The sequence below is a fragment of the Pan paniscus genome, chromosome 6 (assembly GCF_029289425.2).
Source record: "Pan paniscus chromosome 6, NHGRI_mPanPan1-v2.0_pri, whole genome shotgun sequence".
NCBI classification, from domain to species: Eukaryota; Metazoa; Chordata; class Mammalia; order Primates; family Hominidae; genus Pan; species Pan paniscus.
In genome coordinates this window covers 144407038-144427218 of record NC_073255.2, presented here as the reverse complement: position 1 = coordinate 144427218, position 20181 = coordinate 144407038, and the positions used below count along the sequence as shown (strand labels likewise).

The window sequence follows — 20181 nt, the reverse complement described above, 5'->3', positions numbered from 1 at the left end:
CTTGAACATACAGAATGGTAGTTATCTATCAACTGTGTATCAATATATCAGTATTCACTCTATGTACTATCGATATACTATATAAAGTCAACTGTACACCAATTGTAACATCAACTCTATTAATTAAAAAGAAATTCATTTAAAAAAATAGAGTTATATTTATTCAAAGAAGGGATCTAGTACTTACCTAGAAATAGAACAATCAATAGGATGATAATGGTAAGGAAAGCCTTGTTCCAAAAAGTTGCAATTTTACCCCAGACATTAAATGAAAAAATCTTCTGCCATCTGTAAAGCAATACAATTATATTAGGTATAAAATAACTAAAATAAAGTTTTGAAATACTTTTTAAATACTGAAGTAACATTTTAGTAATTGTGTAGCAAGTGAAAATTACAGAAATTTAATTTTAAAATTTATTAATTCTGACATGACAGAATATCTCATGAATTAAAAAACAACTCTTTCAAATTTAATAATAACCTGATATTTGATTATCCTCTGGTGGCTTAAATATTCTAAAAGTAAACCATACATGAGCAAAACCTTAAAAAGGAATTCTTGCAGTAGTAAAATATTCTATTGTTGATAGAAGCTACTACTCTGTATCTTTTTCATGGTCAGAGAAATGACTTAGAAATAAAGATATATTGTTCCAACAATTGGCAACATTTCAGGAGTGGGGTCTAACTCTGCATACTGATTTTTATATAGTACACTTTTAACTCCAAGTAAAAGTTTCTCTACTTTAACCATGAGGGAATTATAAAAACTACCCAGGTATTATATACATAAATTGAAAAAATCTTAAATATGTAGCTTGATAATTTTCACCCACACACTATATATATATATAAAACCATGTAATTACTACAGATAAAGATGTGAACATAGAGGAAATGAGATGGGGAAATAGTCTAGGTGGATTGAACAGTATAAACAAAGACAGTGGTAAGAAAGCATGGGTTATAAATGGCAAAGTGGCAAAATAATCCATCACGCAATAGGAAAGGTAACAAACTTTGTACAAGGGCAATTTGAATGAGTAACACTTTAGTCAAAAGGAGGCAGAAAAATGTAGTAAGCACTTAAATAGCTTCAAGCACTTACAACTTGAAAAAAACAGTTTCACTTTAAGATTAGGACACATTTAAGATTTAAGATTAGGACAACTTTTAAGTAACTACTTGAAATTGGTGGGGTGAGGGAGATTCATACAGATGAATCGGTTCATTTTGTCTCTGCTTCCAAGTCCAAGCATTTTATATAGCCAATATTTAAATTATGCAATATAAAATTTTATATTTTTAAGAGAACATAAGTGGTAATACCTTGATCTAGGTCCAAATGTAAATTTACTTATTTCTTCAAGGTTTGGTGTGGTGTAAAAGGGAACGTAAGAGATCTCTCATAGGGAACAACTAGCAGTTGAGCACCTTATCATAGCTAATACCTATTGTGTTCTCACTATATTATGGTTCTAAGTACTTTTACATGTTTTATCTCATTTAATTACAACAACTACCATAAGGGGTAGACACCAGTACTATCTCCATTTTACAGATGGGGAAACAGATCAGAGAGGATCAAGAGCATGCCCAAGGTTAGTAACATGCAGTTATAGGTGACCTGATTTCTGAGCATGTGCCTTTAACCACTGGGTTATGTAAGAAAATAATAGAGACTAAATGATGAAATATTTTCTTTAAAGATTATGGTGATACAAATATAAAAGATAAAAAGATGTGGATACACACATAGGACATATTGTGAATGATCTGCGTGCATACATACCGTATTTTCTTTATATTTGTACATGAGAATACATTTATATATCATATGCAAATATACACACATCTATCTAATAGCTACTTGATCAGGATGGGTAAAATTTTTATTTGGCAGGAAGAAAAATATTGATCCATAAGTTACAGATCACTCTGATGGAGTAAAGATCAACTGACAATTTTTCCTTCTTTGCAAACCCTTAAGCCTTATCTATAAATTAGATGTTTATATACAAAATCTTTCTTTCTCTTGAGTATATAGGATTCTATCATTGCAAATATTACCAAAAAGCAAAACAGGGTGTTACTGAGTTTGAAACAAAACCTACAGGATGAGAGGCAGCATGATGGAGTAGAAAGAACACTGGACTAAGAGCCAGATTTTTTTCTAGAATCTGTCACTTACCAGCTAGGTAACCGTAGGCTACTTGCCCTCCTGGGTCTCAGTACGTGATATATAGAACATGGGTGGAATGGATCAAATAAGATCAAAGACCCTACAGTATAATTCAGTTTTTTTTCTTTAGTAAGAAACAACTTACTGAGCTTAGCTTAGCTGATAGAGAAGGACAGAAGAGAGCAGAAATCCAGGGAGGTAAGGAGCAAGTTAGGAGTTGTGAAAGACTATCTGGACCCTGAGCTAAGGTGAAACTTTAAGAAGTTTCTCCCAGTCCTGGGATTTTAATACACTTTAGTGGGTTATTTCTAGGATCTCACTTATGAAATACTTCCTTTTATGCCAGGAGTATGAACAAATGTCTTGCAACATTTTTATTACTTGTGTATTTCCCCATTCATACTATCAAATTTCTGGATCTAAAACTAAACGACTAAAAAGTAGGTTACTGCAAGGGTAAAATGAGCCACTGCTTGGCTTGAAACACTGTACTTGGTTCTTCAAGACCTTAGAAGTTCCGTCACTAAAGAACTAATGCTAATACATGGTTGTGATACTTTCCACATTCAGCACTTTTAATATACATTCATTAATTTTATGTGAAATCAAAAGTAGTAAAATTGTCATTAAACATTAATGAAACTATTTAACGGTTACAAAGGCGAAAACTAAGAATAATTTATTGGCTTTGGTTTCTAAATTGCTGTTCCAGTGCCTCAGTGAAACACTTTTACATCCATGCTGTACTGTAAACATGATTTATCCACTTACATTTATTTAGTTCATGGCTCCAATTCAGGGCAATAAAACAAAGGTAAAACCTGAGACAAGGCAGGGCAGGTGTTGAAAGTATAATCGTTGCTTTATTATATCTGTAATCAACAGAATCAAAAGTATAGGCGCCTTTTCTTTTAGAAGGGAAGAAAAAGTTATTTCACTTGTACACTTAACAGAGTTTTATATAAAATGTTATTTTAATATTGTCATTATATACTACCTAATTCGTTAGGTGAGTTTATTCTCAAAGACTTTCGAAACTTTTTAATGTTCAGAAAACTTTTTCCATTTTACATTAGGAGCGATCCAATATTTATCACAGTTAACGATTTGAAGGTTTCCTACCTCTGAGGAGGAATAAAAGGTAGGCAGAAGATTAAAATGAGTCCTATTTCGGCATAAAGAAAGGTTGCCACTGCAGCCCATTGAAGTGTCATTTTTTTTCTTCACACCTGAATGGAGAAACACTTATTTTATCTTGCTTGCTTTCAAACAAAACCGGGTTCAAGGCCCCGAGGCGCAGCGTTTCTGTCCAGGGGATGGACAGTGTCCCACCTTCCCCCACCTGGGAAGGCAGGCACGGACCCCGGTCAGGAAGGGGAAAAGGGTGGCCCGGGAAGCGGGTGTCGTCACCTCCCTGGGAGTCGTGGGAACTGGCGAGGCGGCCCGCTGGCCACTGCCTTTTCCGCCAGCTTCGCGGCGACAGAAGCCCAACGCCTCCCTCCACCAACGCCCAGCTTCCCGGCCCTCCCGCTCCCAGAAGGCGCCGCGGGACCTCGACCACCGCGCCGCGGACCGGGCCGGGCCGGGTCGGGCCAGGCCAGCTCCGCGGGGTTCTCCAGACCAGGCAGCGGCGCTCTCCCTCCGCGGCCTACGCCCCACGGGTCCCCGGGTCGCAGCCGCCCTTACCCGCCGGCAGCCCGCCTGGCTCCCCGCGCTGCTCCGCGGCCGCCGACGCGCGGGACGTCAGACGCCGCGGCTGGGCGGGGGAGGGGAGCCAGGGCCCCACCCCGCCTCCCGCCCCGCAGGCTCCCGCCCGCGGGTCCGTCCCGGCTGAGGTCACAGGCGGCGCGACCACGTTTATTGGCAACAATTGTTTTCTAATTGGCGGCAGGTCAGAGAATGAGTTAGACTTTTGACCTCATGCTTGGAGGTCGGAGCGCAACTTCTTCAGGAGGACAGACTTTCCACTGCTAAGTGCGGCCCCGGCGGGAGGGTGCCGGGGTCCAGGTCTAAGGAGCGGCGCCGGGCGGCGGGGCTGGATTGGGTGGTGCAAATTCAGCGAACGCGCTTAAGACGCACTCCTTTCCGGTCACCTACTCTCTCTTCATGGTGGGAACTGTTTGTGTCCAGAATTAAGCTATATTTAATAAAGGGCCAGGATGAGGTGGTCGTGCAGCATTTTGTTCTGGAGAACCTAGGATCAACTGTATGTCACAACATATTCCGTAGGCGTTCCCGTTCCCGTCCATGGGCTGGGAAGAGACAGTAAACTTTACCGTGATGTTTGGGGACTGGTACGAAAGGTGGGTATGGGGATATTCTTTCACTATTTTCCAGCTTTTCAAACTGTGCGTGTACATTTAAGTTGTTGAGTTTTTTCAACAACGTATCAGGAATTTAATAAAAGTACTATCCTGGTGACAATTATTTGGGGAATAGTAAATAAATGTTGAAAATTGATAATTATAGAATATAAAACATTCAAAAACACATTTAAGTTGGTGCTTTTTCTTAATTTATCACTAATATTCTAGATCACATGTAACAGAAAAAATAGAAAAATAGACTTTGAACATAAATTAACCATAAGAAAGATTTTTTTTTTTTTGAGATGGAGTCTCCCAGTGTCGCCCAGGCTGGATTGTGGTGGTGCGATCTCGGCTCACTGTAGCCTCTGCCTCCGAGGTTCAAGTGATTATCTGGCCCCAGTCTCCAGAGTGGCTGGGATTACAGGCGCCTGCCACCATGCCTAGCTAATTGTTGTATTTTTAGCAGAGACAGGGTTTCACCATGTTGGCCAGGCTGGTCTCGAACTCCTGGACTCAAGTGATCTGCCTGCCTTGGCCTCCCAAACTGTTGGGATTACAGGTGTGAGCCACCGCGCCTAGCCAGGAAGTTACTTTTTTTTTGAGACAGAGTCTTGCTCTGTTGCCCAGGCAGGAGTGCAGTGGCGCAATCTCAGCTCACTGCAAGCTCCACCTCCCAGGTTCACACCATTCTCCTGCCTCAGCCTCCTGAGTAGCTGGGACTATAGGCACCCGCCACCACGCCCAGCTAATTTTTGTATTTTTAGTAGAGACGGGGTTTCACCGTGTTATCCAGGATGGTCTTGATCTCCTGACCTCATGATCTGCCCGCCTTGGCCTCCCAAAGTGCTGGGATCACAGGCGTGAGCCACCGCGCCCGGCCAGGAAGTTACTTTTAATCAAAAGTGTTAGAACTTCTTGCCCATCCACGCTGGTTCCTTCCAAACACCGAGCACATTACTCTAGTGATGATGCTGTGCTCACAACACTAGGGTAATTCAATTCAGAGTTCTGACCATACCTCCCTATTTTGTACAGTATTCATAGAAAATGAAACAGCGAGTTATCTTTAAAAAAAAATGCATTAACTGAAAAGTGAAAACAGAATGTACTGAGAAAAAAGATGGCACCACAGTGCTTATGTTAAAATGGATTCATTCAATATTCCCAAACGTGAATTAAACAGTTTTACGTAATTGTTTCCTTATAACAGTTTTCATGTTGGCAAAACAAAATAATACTTTAATTATGAACGGTTTTATTTCAGTCTGAGACACTTAATTCTTGCAGTGCATGCCCACCGATAACAAAATCTATTAATAACACTCCAAAACCATGGGACTTTAAAGTTACAATCAACGGCTGAGAGGCATAAAAGTAATATTAAACACAGAGTATGAAAATTAGGTTTTAAAGTTAAAAACAAAACCTGGTTACTATTCTCTAGGAAATATTTCAAATATATAATCATCTCCAGGTTGGACACCAAATTTTCTATACTTAAGATATGGTAGATTGCAGTTAATTTTATCTTTTTAGGTAGGAGATTATTAAGCTTTCAATCTTTGGAGGATCTAGAAGTTTTGAAATGTACCAAATTTAATGTCATTAACCAAATGGAATTTTTAATATAAGTTCTGAGTGCAATTCTATTCAGAATTTCCTGTTCTTTTTCATTTTGGATGGATGTTGTTATTTGTTCCACCACTTTTTTGCACCTGCATACTTCTTGTTAATTTATAGATACTATAAGCCATAATTTCTTAGTATTAAATTTTATTTTAAAATGTTAAAAACATGATTACTTTAGGAAAAAATTCCCACTCTACCCATCCCCCCAATATCTATAGAACAGGATTCACAGCAGTATTTGTCAATGTTTGCCTAGGATGATCAGGATGTTTGAACCACTGGGAGTTTTCTTTAAACTGTGTATTTCTGGGTCTACTCCAGATCTACCTAATCAGAATCTCTGAGGGTGGTGTCTACAACTGATTTTTAAAAAACGCTCCCAGGGATTGTTTTTATACTAAAATTTGAGAGCTACTGGTTTAAGGTACAAAATATGACCTTCTGTGGTTTCACTGTGGGTCTAAAAGTATATATTAAAATTATTTGGGAAGTCTAGTCAAATGCCATAATGGTCTGTAAGGTAATCTATGATTGCTGATGTGCTTGACAGAGCATTAAATACCCTTTTTTCCTGCCTTGAAGTTATCTTTTCCATCATGTACATTAAATGTTGATGGAAACACATGTAAGGAGTCCCGAGTTCAAGAGCAATGTCAACCCAGTCCCAGATGCATTTCAGTGGGGTTTCCTCATATCCAGCAAACATGGCCGGGTTTGCTAAGAGTCCTCTTGCAACCATCACACCTACAAATTAAAGCACACCATATTTGTCCATACATTAAGAACCCCTAGTTATTAGTTCAAGCTCAATGAAGCAAACAATATATTTTTAAAAAGTATTATCACAAGGTTTTGTAATGTCTTTATTACATTAATATGTTTAATCCGATTACAAAAGAATTAATTTTGGTACCTTTTGTAAACCAGGAAAGTTTAAATGTACGTACAGAAATCTTTATTTTTTAAAGATTTCTATATTAAACCATTAGTCTTTAGTTTTTCTTTAGGGTAAATCTGGATTGTCATAAATTGGGCTGCTTAAAGTTCAGTTTATCTATATTCTCCCATCTAGCAATTATAGGGCTTGGCATGCCAATAATTTAAGGGAATAATGAAACTGCATAGCAGTTCTGGGATTCCTTTAGCTCTTATCATTCTCAAGTTCACTTACTCTTATTTCTAGGTGCTTTATTTTACTAGTAGGCTATCTGGAAAATTCTTCACTGGTCACTAGATATGATGGTGTCAGAAAAGTAACTGAATTAATTTATCCCAGTTAAGATAATCCATGTTTTTCTAGGTAGAAAACTTAACATCATTTTAATAAATCGCTTAGCTTAAAACAGTACAATGGGAAAATATGGCTTAATGTTAAACAAAACAAATGAAAATCAAATTAACATTACTTCCCCACTCTCATTTCTTCCCCCCCAATTAAAAGAACCCAAGTACTTATTTCTTACCATCTGTCCCAGTAATCCGCCACACATTTTCTGCTTCCTTTAAGCTTCTGATGTCTCCATTAGCAATTACAGGTATAGACATATTTTCCTTAATTATTTTAATGGAATCATAGTGCACTGGCTGATGTCTTTCTTCAGCAGTTCTTCCATGGACTGTAATCCAGGAAACTCCTGTTGCTTCAGCCTTTTGACAAAGATCTACAGTTCTTTTAAGGTCATCATGGATCCTACAATTTCAAAATTACATTTATCTGTTCACAGCACACGAATCTTAATGCTAATATTAACTGACTAAAATGATATTTCATCTACTAAATTAGTTAGCTTTGCTATATCATATTATTACTCTATGTCATTATCAGCAAGGTTTTCTTCAGGGATCAGTTCCTACACAAGACCTCAAATTTAGCTATTTCACTATTGACAACAAAGGACAAAAAACAAGTTTTATCTTAGACCTAGTGCTTCTATGTTTTGGCTTTGATAAATGAAAGAGCCATGAAAGTACTGTCACAGATGAATTTAAACCTTAATATTTGCTGTGCATGCCCCCATCCCCCAGTGGGAGAACATAATACTTTATCTTGAAATATGTTTTCAGGCTGGGCACCGTGGCTCACTCCTGTAATCCCAGCACATTGAGAGGCTGAGGCAGGTGGATCACTTGAGGCCAGGAGCTCAGGACTGGCCTGGCCAACGTGGCGAAACCTCGTTTCTACTAAAAAATACAAAAATTAGCGAGGTGTGGTGACACACACCTGTAATCCCAACTACTTGAGAGGCTGAGGCATGAGAATTGCTTGAACCTGGGAGGCAGGGGTTGCAGTGAGCCAAGATCGTGCCACTGCATTCCAGCCTGGGCAACAGAGTGAGACTGTCTCAAAAAAAGAAATATGTTTTCAACCTGTCACGGAAAAACTGATTCCTGGTTTATTTTCTTTTCATTGTGAAATTTTAGTGCAAATATTTTTCCTATTTTCTACACTTGGCACCAGTAATGTTTCTTAACATTAAATACTACATAGCTAAAGTTGAAAGTTTGGTGAAACTTAAAGGGAGGCTTTAACTTTTGTTAAAAGTACAAAGAGGAAGTTTTTCAGGACTATAAATGAAAATTATGGTATATATTCTTTTACTAAATGTCTTATTTTCAACATTTCCATACACCAGCTACCAATTTATTTAGGATAGATACTCCCAACAGCATCAGACAAAAGCAATAATCTTTCATTTCCTAAGTAATGGATTATCCTATCAATAGATTGAAATACTGTCTTTACCTTATTTTAATAGAAACTGAAAATCCAGGGGTTTCCACTTGATTTCTTACTTGTTTCACCATGTCTTGAACAAGCTCTGGCTTGTTTATTAAGCAAGCCCCATAACCTTCTGCCATTGCCCACCTTTGTAAAGCAAACACATGAACAAGTGAATTATAAATAACTGGAAGAGAAGACAAAATTCTGAAAGCACTGAAATGTAAGTGCATCCATTTCTCTAGTGATCTGGAAGAGAAGCAGATATAAAAAATTCATAGATTCAACATTTCTAAGTGGATCAATATGAGATTAGGAAAACATGTTCCCAGATCAAAAAGTACTCAGGAGAAATGGTTTTCATTGGCAAGTGAGAATATTAAGTTAAAAGTCATTCAACCAAAACAGGTTTAAATATTTGAAGTAATTGCAATGACTTCAGATTTTAAAAATTCCAAATTTGATGTTTATTGTGCATAACAAGAGGTTTTATTAGTCTCAATAGTAGAAAGATATTTTTGGTTTACAGCATTCCAATACCACTAAACAGCTAATTTTACCCTCCTAATGAGTATACAAATATGTCTAATCTGATTTCGATTACGCTATACTTAACAACTTTGCTTTTATTCTTTGGACACATTTTGAATTACTGATAACCTACTACAGTGCCAGTAAAGTAGAACTATTATTGTCAGGCTGGGCGCGGTGGCTCAGGCCTGTAATCCCAGCACTTTGGGAGGCCGAGGCGGGCGGATCACCTGAGGTTGGGAGTTTGCAACCAGCCTGACCAACATAGAGAAACCCCGTCTCTACTAAAAATACAAAATTAGCCTGGCGTGGTGGCGCATGGCTGTAATCCCAGCTACTCAGGAGGCTGAGGCAGGAGAATCGCTTGAACCTGGGAGGCGGTAGTTGTGGTGAGCCGAGACCACACCACTGCACTCCAACCTGGGAAACTCTGTCTCAAAAAAAAAAAAAAAAAAGAAATATTATTGTCAAATTAAGTACGCCCTATCAACACCCAGTTATTTAAACCCAAACAAGTAACTGTGGTATAGAAAGAAAAAGTGATTATAATAAGGTATTTTTATAAGGGGAATTAATTAGGAGGAAATATGTGGTGATTTCCTAAGTCAAACAATCTGTTTTCAGAGCAAGTATATCTGACATGACAGTAAAAATACATTTTAGGGATTGCCGTAAACATTAGATTCTCATATAACTACTTAGGGATGAGATTCAAGGCACAGCCACATAAAAATTCTATTGGTAAGGGGAGACAAAACACCTGTCAAAGGTCTATACATCATTTCAGTCATCAGAAAAGACCTTTGAATTTATGTTTCTAAATTACATTTCCCTATATTTTCTTCCTTCTTGTTTTGAGCCCTGGGACTGTAACTCTATTTTCTTTTTATTTTTTGGAAAACTAGAAAGATATTTTACCATGTTCACACAGTTTTTTTTCTACTCTTTTGGAAAATTCTTCCAACTTCTTTGAGCTTTACCTCTGAGGGCAACCACAGTTAATGTCTATTCCATTCGCATAAGGACAGACTATACGAGCAGCATCAGATAAAAGTCTTGCATCGTTAGCAGCAAACTGAACAATCAATGGGCAATCACCTGACAAAATGAATAGCTCAACATTAAAATTCACAGGAAAAAAACCTCATGCACACACACACCAAACTTTAATGTTTGTACAGGATAAAAGAGCAATAACGATTTTTTAGCCTAAGAAGCATCTGTCCAAATAATATAACATTAAACAATTTAAAATATTTAAAATTAAAAGCAATTTACACGGTAAAAAATTCAAACAGTATAAAATTTGATAAATGAAAACAATTCTAATACTTTTGACAAAATAGACCCTCTTCCCAAAGGTGAGAATTAGTTTACTGCATTCCAGAACAATTTTTTTGTATACCTGTAAAATTTAAACAAGTGTGAACAATCTATATATACCACTGTGCCTACTGTTCCTTTCTTTCCTCATGTATCTGGGAGATGTACTCAGACCTATTTTCTTCTTTATAGTGGGATATTCCGCTGTACAGATGGACCATATAGTGTATTTTTAGACTGTTTCACATGCTCTGAGTATATTCAAAGGGTAAATTCTTAGGAGAATTGTTAATAGGCATTTAACATACAACACTGTGATAGATATTACAGAATTATCTTCCAAGAGTTTACCAATATAGACATATACCAATATGGATAAAAGTTCTTGTTTCCTCACAACTTATCATACAGTGTATATCCAACATTTGAATATTCTAATTTGTGAGCTCTCTTCATATTCTTTGCATTTTTCTGTATATAATTTTTCCATTAGTTCTTTTTATTTGTAATTTTTTTAATAAAACAAAGAAATTAGTATTGCTATCTATCATGTGTTATAAATATTCTCCTCAGTTTTTTGTCTTTGAGTATATTTGTGCTCTTACATATAAAGGTTTAATTTTTTTTTTTTTTTTTGAGACAGAGTCTGTCACCCAGGCTGGAGTGCAGTGGCACAATCTCAGCTCACTGCAACCTCTGCGTCCCAGGTTCAAGTGATTCTCCGGCTCAGTCTCCCAAGTAGCTAGGATTACAGGCACCTGCCACCATGGCCAGCCAATTTTTGCATTTTTAGTAGAGATAGGGTTTCACCATGTTGGTCAGGCTGGTCTCGAACTCCTGACCTCAGGTGATCCACCCACCTTGGCCTCCCAAAGCACTAAGATTACAGGCATGAGCCACCGCCTCTGGCCCAAAGTTTTAATTTTAATACAGCCGAATGTATTAAAGCTTCCTAGGTTTTAAAGAACATATTTTTCGTATCCTTGGGTCAGTGTTATAAACTCTGTTTAGATGTATTTCAACATTTCTTTTGAGGAATACTTGTATGAGATTCACTGGGTGTTTATGAAAATGCAGATTTGTGGGCATCATCCTAGTTGCACTGATTCAAGATTCCTATGGCAATCTACTGATTTACAGGATTATCATGGTTTAGGAGAATTTGCTTTATTCTTTATGGAGATGTAAGGTGCTTTCCCTTTTGTAACTCAAGAGAGTTACAGAATTTCAATTTAACAACCATTTATTGGTCTAATATATTTCCAACACTGTACTAGATGCTGAGGATACAAATCAAGCTATTTCTAAAGCTACAGCCCTCAAGGAGGCCGAACCTAATGGGAGAAACAGGCATATAAAGAGGAAATCATAATGCAGTAGAATTAAGTGCAACGTAAGAGCCTGTGCTTAGCAGGGAGGACATGAGTAGAGGATGATCAAAAAAAAAAAAAAAAAAGATTCATGGCTACAAATATTGAGAGCTGAATGACGAAACATAAACTACAGTTTGCAAGAGAGAGAGGGGGTCTGGTGTGAGAAGACAGGGTATGTTCAAGGACTTAAAATAACTTAGGAATTTTGAAGGATAAAGTCAGTGGGGTGTGGGGAGAAATTGAAGGAAGATAAGGCTACAGAAGATGTATTCAGAGGTCAGATTATGAAAAACTGTGTATTATCTTTAGGTGCTGAAATTTTAGTCTTTAAGCCAGTAGTTCTCAACCTTTAACAAGCTCAGAATTACCTGGAGAGCTTTTAAAACACAGATTGCTGGACCACATATGCGGAATTTCTGATTTAGTACACCTGTAAATCTCCATTTCTAACAAGTTTCCAGATAATACTGACGCTGCTGGTCTGGGGATCACACTTTGAGAACAATGAGAGAAAAATTTACATGTTCAATAGGTCACTTTGGTCTCCTTGGAGGATAGTTTGGAATGGTACAAGACTAGAGGCAGTGTGACAGGAATCTACTCTAGTAGCCCTAGTGAGAGGAGAGGGTTTCAAAGTGACCTTACACTTTGGTATATACACTGATAGTTTGCAAGGCATTCAGTAATAACATGTAAAAAATACTTATTAAAAACACTAAAGAACTAAAGCTTCTTCACATAAAATCTCTAAATTGTGTTGTTTCTGATAAGATAGTTGAGTTTGTAAACAAATTTAAAAAGTTTTACAAAGTCAGTACACTCGGTTTCACATACCTTGATTTGTGGTAAATTCACTGTCTCTGGCTTTTATAGATTTGACAAAATCAGCGGCAACAATCATTGGTGTGTAACACAGATCACAACTATATTTTCTTACTAGTGTCCTAAAAGCCAACCTGTGAGCATATAAAACTTTAATTATGCATTTAGAAACACCACAAACATATTTTAGTGCATTGTTAAATATTTATCAGAGAAAGTTCTACCTATGGGGAGATGGAGGAGATTTACTTTTCCCTATTATTCCTGTTAAGTATTACTAAAAACCTTGGATATTATATATAAAACAAACACAAGAAAATTTTGAAAGGTGAAGAAAAGATGTCCAGATAGGCTAGTGACCTCAGGACCTGAGGAATGACAGGGTGGTGAGTTCTCTGGGTTTTATTTTTGTCTCAAATATCCTAGACTTGAAGAAGCTGGCCACCTGGAAACAACAATGGATGCAGACAAAACCAGCCCCAACAAAAGCCTTCTCTAACCAAAGGACCAGGAAAACGTTCAGACTGACCTAGTAAGACAGAAAACTTTTAGACAGTTCTACTCCAGCCATACTGTAGAAAAAGCTATGGCTTTATCTCCATTAGCAAAGGCCAAGTGGGAATCCTAGACTTCTACCCTCCAAAGGCTGTAACAAGGTGCTCCAACATTCTATTGATACCAAGGCCAGGTTAGGATCTGAAACTTTCATCTCTGGTGGCCACTGAGGTCACTCCCAGCCCAGTGGTATCAGTGGAGGCCACAAGAGGAGCCTGGACTTCCATGCCTGCCAGCAGTAATGAAGCACTCTTCTCCCTCCCTGCTTGGTGTGGTATCAGAGGAGGCATAGTGGAGAGCCAGGACTTTCATTATTGCCCAGCACATATGAGGCTACCCTCACCATGGGGAACTGGAACTCTCATCCCTGCCCTGCAGTAATGAGGAGCTCCTCACCCACCAGATGTCGAAGGAGGCCAAGTGGAGAACTTGGACTTCTATCAGATAGCAATGAGGTGGCACCACTCCCCTACATCATTCCCTGCTGGAGTGTTGTCAGAAAAAGCCGGTTAAAACAGAAGGTGCAATAGTCAAAATCAATTAATGTAATCCATCATATTAACAGGCTAAATAATAAAAATCACATGATCATATAGATGCAGAAAAGGCATTTGACAAAATACACTCATACATAGTTAAAAAAAAAAAAAGCTAACTCTCGGAAAACCAGAAGTAGAGGGAACCTTCCTCAGTTTGATAAAGTGTATCCACAAAATTCCTACAGAACACTTTTGCCTTAGGAACAAGGTAAGGAAGTCTGCTCTTATCACCCTTATTCAACACAGCGCTGAAACTTCTAGTCAGTGCAATAAGGCATGATAAAGAAACAAAAGGCATATGATCAAAAGGAAGAAATCCAACTGTCCTTATTTGCAGATGACATGGTTGTTCATATAGACTCTGAAGGAATTTACAAAAAAACTAGAACCAACAAGTGAGTTTAGCAAGTTTTCAGGATATAAGATCAACATACAAAAATCTATTTCTATGTGCTAGCAATAAACATGTGAACACCAAAAATTAAAAATTCTATTTACAAACATGCTCAAAACAAACCTGGGTGTCTTACAAAACATGTGCAGAACTTGTATGCTGAAAACTACACAATACTGATGATAGAAATCAAAGAAAATCTCAATCAATGGAAAGATATACTGTGTTCATGGATTGGGAGACTCAACCTAGTAAGAAAGTTCAGTTCTTCCCAAGTTGAGGTATAGGTTTCACACAGTTCTTATGAAAATTCCAGGAGGGTTTTTTGCAGAGATAGACAAGGTCATTCTAAAATTTATTTGTAAAGCAAGGGAACTAGAATAGCTAAAACAATTTTGAATAAGTAAATAAATTGGGAAGAACCAGTCTACCTGATTTCAAGACATATTATAGAGCTATATAGTAAAACTGTGTGGTATTGGTGGGGAAAAAGATACAAGATCAATGGAACAAAACAGAAAATGCTGATTTCTCACAAAGCAGCAAAGAATTAGCGGAGAGATAGCCTTTCTTTTTTTATTATTATTTTTGAGACAGAGTTTTACTCTTGTTGCCCAGGCTGGAGTGCAGTGGTGCGATCTTGGCTCACTGCAACCTTCACCTCCCAGGTTCAAGCGATTTTCCTGCCTCAGCCTCCCAGCAGCTGGGACTATTGGCATGCGCCACCACGCTGACTAATTTTTGTATTTTTAGTAGAGACAAGGTTTCACCATGTTGGCCAGGCTGGTCTCGAACTACTGACCTCAAATGATCTGCCCACCTTGGCCTCCCAAAGTGCTGGGATTAGGATTTGATGGCGTGAGCCACTGTGCCTGGCTGATAGCCTTTCAAAAATGATGCTGGAGTAATTGGACATCCATAGGCAACCTAACCTAAGCCTCACACTTACATAAAAGTTAATGCAAAATTGATCATGGACTTAAATGCAAAACATAAACCTATAAAACTTTTAGGGAAAAAAACTTAGGAGAAAATATTCAGGATCTGGGGCTACATAAAGGTTTCTTATACTTGACATCGAAAGCACAATTTACAAAAGGAAAAATTGATGTTAGACTTCATTAAAATGAAACTTTTGTTCTGCAAAAGATCCTGTTAGGAGCATGAAAGACAAGCCATATACAGGGAGAAAATACGTGCAAATCACACATCTGACAAAGCAGAATATATATCTAGAGTATAATAGAAAACAAGAAAACAAACAAATGGACAAAAGCACTTGAATAGATACTTCTACAAAGACAACATACAAATGGCCAATAAACACACAAAAAGATGTTCAGCATCATTAATCATTAGGGAAATGCAAATTAAAACTGCAATGAGATACCACTTCACACCCATTAGGATGATTATAATAATAAAATAAAAACTCCCAGAACATAACAAGTGTTGATGAGGATGTGGAGAAATTAAAACTCTTGTTCACTGCTGGTGGTAAGGTAACATGGTGCAGCTGCTATGGAAAGCAGTACAGTAGTTGCTCAAAAAATTAAACATAGAATCACCGTATGATCCAGCAATTCTACATCTGGGTACATAGTCAAAAAGAATTGAAAGCAGGGTCTCAGAGACCTGTTACAAACCATGGGTATTTGTATATGGGTATTTGTACACCCATAGTTCATGACAGTATTATTTGCAGTAGCCAAAAGGTGGAAGTTATCTTGTGTTCTATCAATATATGAATGGATATCAACAGATGAATGAACAAAATATACATAAAATGGAATATTATTCAGCCTTAAAAAGGAACAACAGTCTGATATATGCTACAACATGAATGAACCTTGAGGATGTTATGCTGCATAAAATATTAGCAAAATAAATCCAGTTCTGAACAAATACGTATAAGACTTATATGAGGTACCTAGAGTAGTGAAGTTCATAGAGGGTGAAAGTAGAATAATGGTTGCCAGGGGCTGCTGTGGGGAACAGTGGAATGGGGAGTCACAGTTTAATGTGATAGAATTTCCATCTTCTATGATGAAAAGAGTTTTAGAGATCAGATGCACAACAATGTGAATGTAATTAACACTGCTGAACTGTATACTTAAAAATGATCGAAAGGTAAATTTTATGTTACGTATATTTTATAACAAACTTCTAAAAAAACTCAATAGTAAAAGAGCAAACAATCCAATTAGAAGATGAGCAAAAGATACGAAGAAATATTTCTTCGAAAACTGAACACACAACTACCTTAGGACCCATAATTGCACTCCTATTTGTCCCAAGACTTAAGTTCACATAAAAATCTATACATCAATACTTATATCTATTTAATATCCATTATATACTTATAGGTAGGAGTTACAACCACCACCATTTTTATAGATATAAAAAGTGCAGCTCAGAGAAGTTAATTGTTTACTCAGGATCACATATATACTAGGCAAGTAGTAGCATCATGACTCAATTCTAAATCATGATTCCAAAGCTAAGAGTTTGAAGTTCCCATACGGTGGGTGGTCTTACAGTACTTTTAAAAAGTCAGAGCATAAAAGGGAAATTTCATCTTAGTTCATTAATCATTTTGCAACACTTACTTTGAATATCGAACCATTGGGGCACAGACTTTTACCAGCTGTCCAGAATGAAACATTTCTATGGGATCTTTTTTTCTTTCCTGACATATTGTCGTTTGCATGCAGTCACTCTTCATTAACACAGATATGTTTCAAATCTGAAAAAGACAATAAGCTTGTATAGAGAAAATATGTTTTCACTATATTAATTCCATTCTAACAATTTCAACTGCCAACAACATATATTTTTTATCAGGCTTGTGGGCTCAGAAATTTTTTTATTAATAGCTTATTTTCACAGTATCCAATATGATACTATAGAATGCTGCCTCTATTTGTAAGATAAATAGATGTGGAAAATTACCCAAGATAGTTGTGGAAACACAAGATGCAGAAAACGAGATTTTTTTTTTCCCTAGTTTACCATGTTGTAAGTTTTCATGTTATTTAAAAATTTTTTACATGTTACTTTGTTGGGATTGGTAAGCCAAGAAATTTGGTTTGAATTATTTTATATATGATACTCGACTGGCATTTGGAAATACCTTGTTTTATTCAGGAAAGTTAAATGGCATTAATAGAGCAACTCTTAAGTAGTCAGTGTTTCAAAAGATATGCTGGTGCTTTTATTGTAATTCTTGAATCCTGTTCTGTCTGTGAATCAGAAGATAAACGTTAATTATTTTTTAAAATTTTAATGTGATATTATCTAGTGAAAATTTCAACTATAATTCTACAATTGCATTGTAAATCACTTTTATACCCCAAGAGGTACAGGTACGAGTGATGAAATTATGGAGTTTGTAAATGTTTTACATTTGCTATACTTAAAATCCTACCATTTCACAGTGTTGGCTACTTTTCATATTCCAGTCCTTGGCCTTAGTAACTTAGAAACAGGTATGTATGAAGGAAAAATGAAGCAGAAAATAACAACAACAAAAAAAAGAATCAGATATGGGCCAACTTTAGAATGGTCTAATTGCTCAAACTTTAGAGTCTTTAACCTTTAAGCAAGGAGTTGAAATTAAAAATAGCCAAGGTACTTAAGGATGTCAGGATCTTGCAAGAAACCGCTGGAAGCACCAATATTTAAGTAACAGAGGAAAAGGGGAGAGCAAAAGAGACTGAAGATGAACTTTGGAGCTGGGAGGAATAAACCTAAAGAGTGATACTCAGAAAACAAGAGAGAGACCATTATGAAGGAAGGAGGGGATAGGTATCTTAAACATCAGAGAAAAGTAAGGCAAAAATAAAGCGCAACGGCAACAAGGTCATTAGTGATTTTAGCAAGAATTACTTCATTTTTATCCACTCCTGCAGTCATAGTAAATGGCATACAGAAGGCCTCAATATTTATTTGCTGAAATAATAAATCAGTAGCTTTCAGGGGACTGGGCTCACACCTGTAAACTCAGCATTTTGGGAGGCCAAGGTGGGAGGCTTGCTTAAGGCCAGGAGTTTGAGACCAGCTTGGGCAATATAGTGAGACCCCCATCTCTAAAAAAATTATAAAAATCAGCTGGGCGTGGTAGCAAGCAACTGTGGTCCCAGCTACTCCAGAAGCTTGGGCAGGAGGATCCCTTGAGCCCAGGAGGTTGAGGCTGCAGTGAGCCACGATCCTGCCACTGCATTCCAGCCTGGGTGACAGAGCTAGACCCCAACTCAACAAAACAAAACAATCAGTAGCTTTCTACCTTAGTTGTACACTACATTGACCCGAGGAGCTTTTAAGAATTAGCATGCCCAAGCCATACCCTAGACCAATTAAATCCAAACGTCTGGGCTCAGGATGCAGGCATCAGTGTTTTTATTAAAGCTCTTCAGGTGCTTTCAACGTGCAGCTAAGCTTGGAATTACCGGAATAAGTAAATCCAAAGATTCCAAAGCACCTGGTACAATTGTTTGTTTAAATGGGTTCCTACCTTACCTATTAACTCCTTTTAGAATATGGATTGAGTCTTATGTTTGTAAACTCATGAGAGCATGCAGAGTAGGGGGGTCAAAACTTTCGCTGTATGAATGAATATTACTCACTCTTCTAAAATCTTCCACTGGGGGGAATAAAGCCAAGGAAGGAAAAACAATTCCTAATTCACAAGTAATGAATGAATCACCCCTATTCCCATCATGACTAAGATCTTACATACTAGGGAAAATCCTCTGAGACAAAGAGAGCATAATGCAGTGTAGCATAAGACTTGCTTACCTGAGGTGTTATGAGTATGAAATGCATTTAGAGTTATAAAATACTTAGAACAGCGATAAGCACAGGATAAGTAATAGCACCTTTTTGAAACAGAATGTAGAAAACCACGTAGCTCTGGAACTGGATAAAATTGGTTTCCTGGATACATACCTACTGTACAAAATGAAAAAGTTATCTTCCAGCTTCGTTTTGCGAAGAAGCTTAAGACTGTCTTGCATACTTGTGGTTGCCTGACCCTGTTAATTTATCAGTATTTATCTTAGAAGAAAGAAATCTAGGTCAAAAATGCGAACGTATTAGTAAAGAAGATACAATGGGAACCAACCTGATGCTCTTACAGCGTCAATACTGTTAGTTGAGATGTGGACCATCTATCAGTTTGTAATTAAGAAAAAGTCTGGCACGTGACTGAAACTGAGGAAGAAGTAGAAAAGGCAAAAGGTCAAAGGTCTCATGGGAAGGAAGGAAGGTAGAAACAGTGAGTTTCATTGGTCCTTTTATGGTTCAGACTTCCTTCTTCATCGACTCTCCCTAATTCTCTTCACTGTTCATCCCCAGCAACTTTTCTTCCCAAGCATTTCCTGCGGGCTTTTATTACCCCAGGAGTGCCAATCAAGGCGTGGAACAGATAAAGCTGTGTAGCAACTAACGCGTGACGCTTGTGAGTGTGGAGGGCAAACGAAGCTCCCTGAAACCTCCGCTGTGCTCTCCTGCCTTACGCCGCGCGGCCCCCGTTCTGAGGTTTAATACTTGCTTCACAGATAAGCGCTGCGGCCACGTTCCGGTGCCCACCTTCTCCTTGGCCAGGGCACGACGCCAGCCCAGGGGGCGCGGCCCTGAGCTGCTGCGAGAGACAGCTGAAAGCGCCGGCCCGACGGCCTTGGCTCCCTCGGTGCGCTGGGCGCAGAGCACTCGGACCCTGGGCGCCCACTGCTCGAGTACCTGCGCGGCTCCTAGCCAGGCTTAGCCCAGGCGCGGGCTGAGAGTCAGTTCGCCAGGTGGGCC

The 20181-nt window shown here is 38.0% G+C and overlaps 2 protein-coding genes across 13 annotated transcripts in view; both read right to left on the bottom strand.

Moving 5' to 3' along the window:
• BCAP29 (B cell receptor associated protein 29) overlaps nt 1-3983 on the bottom strand; it is a 42959-nt gene extending 38976 nt beyond the window's left edge. For 3 of the 7 annotated variants that reach the window (XM_034964755.3, XM_034964758.3, XM_034964757.3), the window contains exons 1-3: nt 3872-3983; nt 3308-3414; nt 188-288 (exon numbers count right to left, since the gene is read on the bottom strand). In XM_034964755.3, coding sequence (XP_034820646.1) covers nt 188-288; nt 3308-3399 — 193 coding nt within the window. In that variant the 5' untranslated portion in view covers nt 3400-3414; nt 3872-3983. Of the gene's footprint in view, nt 1-187; nt 289-3307; nt 3415-3737 lie in introns of all 7 variants that reach the window. The other 4 variants (XM_034964756.2, XM_063606332.1, XM_034964759.3 and 1 more) reach the window with 3 other exon arrangements.
• A 1749-nt stretch (nt 3984-5732) lies between these two features.
• DUS4L (dihydrouridine synthase 4 like) lies at nt 5733-20176 on the bottom strand. Of its 6 annotated transcripts, XM_063606333.1 has the most exons (9): nt 19969-19998; nt 19502-19590; nt 17513-17621; nt 16989-17125; nt 12904-13025; nt 10354-10471; nt 8867-8989; nt 7587-7813; nt 5733-6867 (listed from the first exon to the last, which is right to left on the bottom strand). In XM_063606333.1, the coding sequence occupies exons 4-9, from the start codon at nt 17102-17104 to the stop codon at nt 6620-6622; spliced, it is 954 nt and encodes a 317-aa protein (XP_063462403.1). In that variant the 5' UTR covers nt 17105-17125; nt 17513-17621; nt 19502-19590; nt 19969-19998; the 3' UTR covers nt 5733-6619. The 6 variants fall into 6 exon arrangements, with proteins under 6 accessions (XP_063462403.1, XP_034820652.1, XP_008961808.1 ...); XM_034964761.4 differs by having other exon boundaries at nt 19502-20176; XM_008963560.6 differs by lacking the exons at nt 17513-17621; nt 19502-19590 and having other exon boundaries at nt 19969-20107.
• Nucleotides 20177-20181: the final 5 nt, after the last annotated feature.

Excerpts from the sequence above, each read along its gene's own strand:
- DUS4L (XM_034964761.4), bottom strand. The coding sequence starts at position 17,104 with ATGAAGAGTGACTGCATGCAAACGACAATATGTCAGGAAAGAAAAAAA. Across the intron at positions 7,814-8,866 it reads TCAGTTTCTATTAAAATAAG|GATCCATGATGACCTTAAAA; the intron begins GTAAAGACAGTA and ends TTGAAATTGTAG. Across the intron at positions 6,868-7,586 it reads GCGGATTACTGGGACAGATG|GTGTGATGGTTGCAAGAGGA; the intron begins GTAAGAAATAAG and ends TTTAATTTGTAG.